This window comes from Lycorma delicatula, chromosome 12, assembly GCF_047948215.1.
Source record: "Lycorma delicatula isolate Av1 chromosome 12, ASM4794821v1, whole genome shotgun sequence".
In the NCBI taxonomy this organism is placed as follows: Eukaryota; Metazoa; Arthropoda; class Insecta; order Hemiptera; family Fulgoridae; genus Lycorma; species Lycorma delicatula.
In genome coordinates, this window is record NC_134466.1 from 71,435,675 (window position 1) to 71,446,058 (window position 10,384).

Below are 10,384 nucleotides of genomic sequence, written 5' to 3' on the forward strand. Positions count from 1 at the left end.
TCATCTATGCCGTTCATTGTTTCTTCTAAATCCTTTTTACTCTCGGCTAGAATTACTATATCATCAGCAAATCGTAGCATCTTTATCTTTTCACCTTTTACTGTTACTCCGAATCTAAATTGTTCTTTAACATCATTAACTGCTAGTTCCATGTAAAGATTAAAAAGTAACGGAGATAGGGAACATCCTTAGATTTATAATAGGCTTAAACAATTTCATATCTGCAAAAAAAAAAAAAAATATGAGTAGTGTGTAATGAAACTGATGTCATTTATAAATACTATGAAAATTGGAGAACCTAAATGTATGCCTTGTCTTAGGAAAAGAAGAGCATTTCAAGAATGATTGAAGAGCTTAGTTAAAAACTGTATAAAAAAGGCAGAGCATTTCTTCACTAAAAGAGGATGAATATATTCTGGGCCTGTCAAAGAATTATTAGATCCAATGGCCCCTTTCAACATCATTCTCAGTTAATGTTTAACTGCAGCAGTTATTACAGTTAAATGTAATTTTAGTTGAGGAAAAATCATTGTTAGTATTCACTCCCAAATTTTTTAGCAAAAACGTTGTGCAATACCAGTGCCCTTATTAGCATACTCATTTCAAAAAGCATACAAGGTAGATAAGATCTATTGTTGTCATTATTATTAGCAAATTTAAAAAAATCTTTGGAATCATCAGATAAAGATTCCTAAACTTTAAAAATATAAATTTTCTATGTTTGAAGGTAGATTAAGCAATAGTTTCTTAATAATTATAATTAAGATTTAGCCCAAAACTAGTATTATTTAAGCATACAGTGTTTCTTACGAGACAACCTATCTTTAGTTTCAATGATTATTTTTTTGGGGGAAAACACATCATTGTAATCATTGAAACAATTTGAATTAGTTGACGATATTTTGAAAATAAAGTATTTAATATTAAGCTTTTAATTGAGTTTGGAAAGGTTTGAAAAGATCATTCAAAAAGTACAGCCGCAACTAGTAGTTGAGCATGTATCCTGTTTGTTGCTATTATGACCAGCGACATGCAGGCATGGTTAATATTGTTTTTCACACAGTTTTATCAGATACTTTATACTTTGTTAATATTATGAAATATAATTTTTGCATTATTATTATTATACTGTTGGTGTTGTTATTTTCATTTATTTTTACAACTGTTCACAATATTTCTATCAAAGACTTATCTGTATAAAAAGAACAACAGATTACATAAAGGTATTAAAAAATCATATCAGTTAACATTATACAATTTATTTTAACTATGAAACTTAAAAAGTGTAAAAGCAGTTGCAAGCAACCACTTTTTCTGGAAACCACTACTGGATTTCAGCTTTCCTCCAGTTGTTGGTAGTAACTTTATTTACCGCAAACGGGTGATAAGTTGCGTTTCCATTCTTATTACACTTCCTTCTTGTAAATAATTCAAAAATTCATATGTAAACCGATTTTTAAAACTGTCCCTATTCATTTCTGAATGATAATCTGAAGAACAGGCTTTCAATTTACTGCTGTAAATCTTTTTACGTTGTTTAATGAATTCTGTTTTAGCTGAACCTGCATGACATACTATTAAACGACTGCCTTTCTGATGAGCATTTTAGTTTTTAATATGTCATTTTTCTTTGAATCTTGCCATATGTATTTATGATAATGATTTTCATTAACCCATGTCTTATCTATGTAAAATATATGTTGATCATCACATGGCACTTTTAATTTGTGAAATATATTTAAAATTCAATTCTTTTTAATGCAATATCTGGTTTTTTCATCAAGAAATGTTGACCATCTTCAGTTTTTTTTTTTATAACAAAAACCAATTTTTTTCACAATACGACGTACGGTCGTAGACGATAGATTTACATCCAGTTTTCCCGTACTTCCTCTTTGAACTTCTTAATGGTAGGGATTTCATTCTGAACGGTAGGGGTAGTACTGATATAAGATTGTGCACAATGCACGACTGTTGAAATATTCCAGTAACAGATTTGCATTCCGTGTCCTATTTTTCCCTGGCATTTCAAACTGAATGCAACTGTCATTACTATAGCACTCCTACGTATCCTTTGTAGTGACCTTCATCTAATGTTCATGTTTCGGTGATGGGTTCATGAACTTTATCAAAGTAAATTGCACTACGGAATTCAAAGTCGTATAGCTTTTGAAAAAATGTTTATTTATTGCAGATTACATTTCTCAAACCACTCTTAATTGTACAGCCTTGTTGACCGGTAAACAAAGGTGTTTCCATCTCATTCATATTACACTTAAGATAGTTACAGAGAAATTACAAAAAAATCTTTAACTTATAACTCGATTAAAAATTGCAAATGAACTTACTATTCTAAACTGTCTTTGACATAGGGCGATACTGTTAAATAAACTTGATAAGAAACCAGCACGAACTGAACATATCAAAATAAAATATTCGTATGATTTATTAGATATCATAGCTAAGGGCTTAATGAACCCATCAGACTGAAGACTGGCATTGCAATTGATTTTTACTAATATACAATGACATAATATCAATATTGAGACTGAACTGCCTACTGAGAATGCTTCTTCAGCCCTTCACATATTTCCAATTTCCGCAATTTTAAATCTATTATTATGATCCTCACTATAAAACAGGAATGTTTATTAATTCAACTCAACAAATAAAAATTCTACAAAATTAATGCCTGTTATTAATGGAAATTTATTTTTTTTACACCTAATGTTAACCGAAATGTGATGTTTTTACCTGAAAACAACCTGTATGCTTAAATAGTAGTAGTTTTGGGCTAAATCTTAATTACAATTATTGAGAAACAATCGTTTTAATCTGATTTTAAAAGTAGAAGCTTTTTATGTATCGGTTTGGATTTTATAGCAATTTAAAGTTCATGTTTTCAACAAAAAAAAAGTGCAAGAAATTCACTTTTCATGCCCCTAATTTTCAAACAAATGACTGTAACTAAAATCGGCTGAATCCAGTTAGTGCAAAAATAATTGGAGTTTCTGTTACCTTCATTTTTATTGTGTGATATTTTTTTTTAACTAAGATGCAATAGTTTAAACACAAGCGCCATCTTTCATAGTGACCACTGTAATACATAGCTGCAACTCTTCAGCAAAGATTTCTATATCAATTCCGGTGAGGAACGATATGTTTCATACGCTATAAAATACCATTTCCATATTCAACACACAAGCTTGAATCTTATGTGACAACATAAAAAATAAATAGATATTTAGGGTCAAACTATCATTCATTAAATGTTGAATCTTACAAAATTTATATTTTTATATTCTGGTATGTATTCATTAGATATAAGATTAGAATTTAAAATCTTAGGTAACATTATCTCTAAAGGTAAATTATATTTGTCACAGAAATTTCACCGTAAAAACAATATTAACACTAATGTTTGTAAGATTAAAAAACCGAATCGGTAGAATTACTGCAACGGTTGAAAAAATTATTTGATTGTAAAAGATTACAATATGTAGAAACAATCTGTAAGGTGAGTGCATTTTTAACGTTTGAATTTGGATGATTAAATTTGGCCTAACAAACATTTTCTAGGTTTTGTCATACAAAGCCTGGCCTATTAAAGTCACCAAATAATAATAATAATAATTTGACTGTGGTTACATAGTTAATGTGCATGTGTGTGTGTGGGTGTGGGTGGGGAGTGAATTAGAGGTATAGATTATTTTTATTTTATAAATTAGGAGAATTAAGGAGAGGCTGCGAGTTCGGTGGAGTTCTGCAAACCAGTCCAGCAAAGAGAGTCACAGGTGTGTCTGCGAAGATGAGAGTGCAAGACATCAGTCCAGCAAGGAGAGTCTTGAATCCAGTTCGATAAGACTAAGATGATGCCACGAGTAATTCCAGTAAACAAGAAATATTGCGATAAACTTTAGGATAGATAGCAAGGGTATTTGCACGTGAAATTTATAAGATTGTTTGTTAATATAAGACAAAAAGGGTTAAGACTAGCAGTTTTTTTTTTTAATAGGTTGAATTCTACTTTTGTTTTTTCTACCTGGAATAAATTCCGAATGATTTTTTGAACTCGTCTTGTGTATATATAATCTGTATTTACTATTGACGCTTATAACTATTTGATGTGTAATATTTTGATTGTTATTCTTTGTTGATTACATTATGTATTTTGATTTGTTGTTATTGACATGTTCTATTATCGTTTACTACTATTATCCTGATTATTATTGTGGTTGTAATTACTATATTAATATTTGTGTTCATTAATTGTTTTATTATTGTCACCTTTTATTATTAATTTGTCTGGTTATAATTATGATCATTTTAACCAGTAAGTTGTAATTATATAAACATTCTAAATTGTCAACCTCTCAATATTCTGATCGAGCCACGAAACATGTGACATATACTAAGCATAAAAATGTACAACAATATAAATATTATTTACATCATCTTCATATTCTTGTATCTTCTTCACATTACTAAATCTAGAATTTTGAATCTTAATGATGAGTACGGGCAATCATTTGTTATAGTATTATTACGTTTAATTATTTTTATTCTTTTTCTAAGATAATAAATTTAAATTTTAATTGATCTCAGTCTTTAAAAATAGTTTTTTGTTTATAAGAATTGATGAATTTTAGTAATTTGCTCTCTGAATTGAAGAGGATTGTACTTGCCACCGCTTTTCTTTTGTAAAACAGAGCATTGAACATAGTGATATTTAAAAGTTGGCAGAACTGCTTTTATATCAACCATTATTGTCTTTTCTTTCGAGTGGTTGTGTGCTCAGCATTTGATCCATCCTATCAACTCTGTCCATAAATATATAATCATTGACAATGTTTGGAAGCATTACCTTCTTTCCTTTCCTTACTACTTCTATGCATTCTAATTTGTGTTTAGTTGTCTAACACAAGACATCTCATTTATCTTGCCGCTTCACCAACATCATTTATGTCACACTGATTCAATTTAATTATTTAATTTTAAAGTAGATTTATATTGTTTTTGAAGCTTATTGAACTTGGTAATTGCGATAAAAGCATTTATGTTTTGCTTTTTGTTACAGCAAGTAGATTTACTACAACTGGAAGAGGAATTGCTTGATATTAGTAATGGTGACATCGAAAAAGATCCTTTAGCAATTGAAGAGACCAATTTAGTTGAAAATGAAGTGGTAAGGGTATTAGATTTTTCATAAAGTGAAAACACCAATTATCCAAATGAATCTTTGCTAGGCCAAATATGGATAATTGAAAAGGATAATTTAAAAAAGGTTTATCATATATACTGTACATATCATTCTAATGTTAAATGGGTAAGACACTAAGTAAAAAAATTAAAGATAAAAAGTAAATGTATTTCAGTAAAATTAAGCAGAAATTTGGAACGTATGTACAATAAAAGAAAAAGGAGATATAGTAATACGGTACAAAAAGTACATTATGTAGAAATTTGCTTATATAATTAGTTTTACAGAGGTCGGTGTAAAAAGCTACCACATTTATTATTCAATAGCTATCAGTTCCATCATATTTCTGTTTGCAGTCATGTATGCCATTCTCGGAGGGAACCTTTTTAAAATTATTTTGAAAGGGTTGGAACTCACCCTTCCCACCATACCTATTCCAATTTAAAAATCTTAAATGGCAATAGTAGCATTTAATTACATTAATCGACAAACTGAAAAAAATAATGAATTATGGTGAAAAGAAAATTAAAATCCACCCTCCTCTTCACTCAGTAGGTGTGAAAACCATTTAGGTTGTACTTTATTAAAATCCAGTCCAACAAACTAACTATAAAGTTATTGATATTACTTCTTAAACCATTTGAAATAATCATAATCTGTAGATTAAAACTTTGAAAATTATTTTTCAAATTACCAACACAAAATTTTGCTCTTAAGTTTTCTCAAAATTTTTAGGAGTTGAAAACTTATTTTTTTAAAATGAGACAATGTAGGTTGTGATACCTCATTGGAAGCCCCTTTGCATGACAAGTAATTTTGTACAAATAAAATAAAAATTGGTTCACTGGTATTTATGTTATGATTAAAAATGTGGTTTTTTATGTTATGTTGAGATACAGTGTTACTGACCCAAAGCATTAGGTCTGAAGTCATCCATTCTTGTTAAAAATATGGGTTTTAGGTTTCTCCATTATTGATAAAACATACCGGTAAACACAGCATTAAAACAAAAGTTAAACATACAAAAACCAATAATAAGGTACCTTATCTTTGCTAGTAACATGCTAAACAATCTATTACCAGATAAACTTAATAAATAATTAAAAACTAATTCATAAATGAATAATAGTTAATAAAAAAATAATGTTTTAATTATTGTTTACTTAATTTTATATATATATATATATATCAGTCTACAGCAATTTTTTGTCTTGAATTGTACAAATCTCAAACTTTTCTTTGTTACAACTTGTAATAAAATCCCAAACAAAAAATTCCAAAAAACTGATATGTGGGAGATCTAGTTGGCTATGCAGTTGGACCTCTCATTTGATCCAACATCCAGGGAAGCGTTGTTCAGAAACATGGTAACATCTCAATAAAAGTGTGGTGAAACACTATCTTGTTGGAAACTGTATCCTGCAGGAATCTGAGGAACAGCAAAGTTTTTAATCAGTCGAGGTACGTTTGCCTTGTAACAGTGGGCTCCATGAAAAAACAGACTGATGGTGCCATTTTTATTCCGTCATAATCGGACATTGATTTTTGATTTGTCTCTTTCATTTGCGATTGTAATTATTAGTTATTTTTTATTTTACAGGTTACTATCGATAAAGGAAACATCAAGGGAAGTACCAACATATCCAATGAATGTGAGTGTGCATATGGTAATGTAACGACAGAAGAAAATTTAGTGGAGAATTTAAGTAGTGAAAACATGTTATTTTTCCAGAATGGAAAGAAATTGGTTTGTGAATATTGCGATGAAAGATTTAGATGTAAATGTTATTTAAAGAGACACATACACTTTCATTGTAAAAAAAAATAATAGTAATTTTTGTCAAAAGTCTCTTATTCATGATAACAATTTAAAAACCCACCTTATGCATAATGAAGAGAAAAATTATATTTGTAACTTTTGTCAGAAATCTTTTAATCGGAGTTCTGCTTTAAAATTACATTTAATTATTCATACCAAGGAAAACAATTATATTTGTCATGTTTGTCAGAAAACTTATAGTCAAAGATATTCTTTAAAAGAACATTTAAATACTCATACCAGGGAAGAAAGTTATATTTGCAACTTTTTTCAAAAGTCATTTAATCATAAAAACAGTTTAAGGACACGTATTAGTAGAACTAATGCAAAAGAGAAAAATTGTTTGTAATGTTTGTCAAACATCTTTAATGAGAGTTATACTTTAAAAAGAAATCTCAATAATATCCATATTAGAGAACCATTATGACCATTAAAAATCTTATGTTAAGAAATTTGATTAAGGAGAAAAAACAAAAAGCATTCTTTCAAGAGTACATAATTTATAAAACAAGTACGACAAAATTTATTTAATATTTATAATTTAACATTATATTTTTCTTATTTTTTACCACCCAGGACATCCTGATTAAAGGCCTAGACACTAGAACTCTCACCACAGAGGCCAGCCTTTGCTATAAACTACTTACAGAGAGAAAAAAAGTAGATTTATATATTACTCTAGTTTATAATATGCAGATGATGACGTTTATGAACATTTTAAGCTCAGAACCATGCCAATCAGATAATTTGTGATACTGACAAATTCATAAAGGTGGTAGACACACAATGTGCGTGTCTAGACCACTTTTATGAATTTTTTAGTATTAAAAACAATACTAAAATTACATTTTAATATCAAATATTAAAAGCAAATAAGAAGTATATTTCTGATACCTATGCCTTTTATCAATGTTGACCTTAAAATCTATATTAGTTTTTAATTTTTTACCAATATACTTGTAAAAAAATGACTGCTTCTTTCGTATATCAACTTCTTTAAAAATTTATTTTATTGTTATATCCTGGTTGTGAATAATTTTCCTTTTTTTCTTTCACATTAACAAACACGATTAAAAATGTTTGATAACCTTGAAAATAAACAAAAATAACATTTTCAAATGTCTCAAATCACAATAGCTATATAACATTCTCAAACGTATTCTGTTTACAGTAGAAAAGATTTTAGAATGGATAGGAGCTGCAAACTTAAACAATAGAGAGCAGAGACTTGATGCCAGGTCACTCACTGTGCTCTGAAATTCTATCTGCATCTCTACTACTTTTAAGTTATAACTTTGCAAATATGAATTGATACTTGAAAATTTATCAAAATATTTTTGAGAGTATGTACTGTCAGAAGACATTTTTAAAAATGTTTTTGAAGTGTAAAAGATTTCAGAATGATGTAATTTGATTTTATAATCTGTGTGAAAACTTTAACGTTCAGTTAAATATTAGTATTATCAATTAATTTACGGGTGTACTTTCTATGTTATTTTTTTTTAATTTAATAAACAGTGTTCCACAGAAAACAAGTTGATTTTTATTTAAAACGTACACTATTCTTTTTGTAAAAACTAATTGTGATTTTATTTTAGTGTGATCAGATGAAAATTTATTGTTTATTTTGTACTAGTTATGATGAATAAAACCAAATTAAAGCTCCCCACTTTGTCCAACCTACATGGTGGGAGTGGTAGATATGTGTCTACATTCAGATTTTAAGTTTGAATCGTGGTTTTGAATCTTTTAACACATTAAATAAATAAAATATGATTTATCACTATCTTTTTGTGTTTTAAAAAGTTTTTTTAACAATGTGTTTTAAAAATGATGTGAAATCTTATCCTTTTCATTTAAAATTTTTAGTGTGTCAACCGTGGGGATTTGAGTGTGGCGGCCTCATATAAAAAAATAGATAGTTTTGAGGTTGTATCATTTTTCTATGTTTAATGGTCAAATTAAAGTATGTGTTTATACAGTGCCTATACTTCTTATTCTTTTATATGTCATTATTGTAATCTTGCTTTATTTTCTTGTTTACGGAAAGTGTTAAAGATAATTTGTATCAGCATTTTTTTTTTTATGTTTTGACTCATTTTCTTTCTTTTCTCCAGTACATTTCTTTCCTAAACCATTTATTTTTCTATTTCTTAACTCATAATTTAAAATTAATTTTCTAAGGACATCCTGATTTCTCCTACATGCAAGAAAAACCAGGAAATACAAATTTAGTTAGGAAATTTTTGAAAAAAATTTTAAAAATTGCATTTTTATTACCAAATTAAATAGTTATTAAATCAGTATTTTTTAAGTAATGACAAATTATATTTGATATACTTTCCCTTTATATATTTGATATACATGTCCTGTTCTCATTTACATTACTTAATTATTCTTTTATAATAAAGTGAGGAATATTCCAAATTGCAGTTAATTTTTTCACTGGTGAAATTTTAAAAATAGTTTGCCATTGAAAAATTAAAAGTTGTTAACTGTTCTTGGAATTTATTTCAAACTACCGTGATTTTTTTGTTGTATTCTAGATAATAATTACTTTTAAATGGTGTATAAAAAGACTTTAATGACAAGCGGTTAAATATAAACTTACACTCGGAATTCAGTCAGTCGAGAAGAGGTTCCTACCTCTTCTTATGCTATCATCATACTTTTTGTTATTTGTGTAAAATAATTTTGCACCGAGGAATATGGATCGAAAGGAAATGATTTCACATAGTTTACTTTGTGAAGTTTGCCGCTTTTCTTGACTAAGATAGCAACCATTGAAAAATCTTTTTTTCTGCCAGCAGTACCTCAACTCAGAAGATTAGAATAGAACTGTGATCTACAGTTTTGAGAACAGTGGTTGTGATATATATGTGTATTCTTTGCCCTCTAGTCAGAGTAATAGCATTTCAGCAGCAAATTATACATTTGAATCCTGCAAAATGATGATACAATTACTTCTTTTTGTTGTAATGATTGTTTCTAAGGAGGAGATTATGTGAGTTCTCAATGTACAAAATACCTTGTACTTAAGTTCATTTGATATGGTGCAACTTTTAAAATTACTTTTCCTGATAGTTTTAAAGCATCAAAATTACAGCTTGGAGCTACTAAATGCTCTGATATCATCAATCGTGGCCTTTTGCACTGTACTTTGATGGCATTCTGCAAATAACACTGGACTAAATATTTTTCAAGTAAAGTTTAGTAATTTTTTTTTCTGTTCAAATAGGTGTTCTGTTCTAGTTTTCTTATCTGTATTACTTTTAGTTTTCCTTTAAGTTTTGATCATACATATTTTCTTTATTAAATTGAAATCTATGTATCTTAGCATTTTTATCCAAACCAAGTTATTAAAT

General features: G+C 28.3%; 1 protein-coding gene across 3 annotated transcripts in view; it reads left to right on the top strand.

Annotated features, from left to right (window-relative positions):
* Positions 1-9,051, top strand: part of LOC142332843 (uncharacterized) — a 72,794-nt gene extending 63,743 nt beyond the window's left edge. For all 3 annotated transcript variants that reach the window (XM_075379488.1, XM_075379489.1, XM_075379486.1), the window contains exons 3-4: positions 5,078-5,185; positions 6,801-9,051. In XM_075379488.1, the coding sequence (XP_075235603.1) occupies positions 5,078-5,185; positions 6,801-7,028 (336 nt within the window). In that variant the 3' untranslated portion in view covers positions 7,029-9,051. The remainder of the gene's footprint in view (positions 1-5,077; positions 5,186-6,800) is intronic.
* The last annotated feature ends 1,333 nt before the right edge of the window (positions 9,052-10,384 follow it).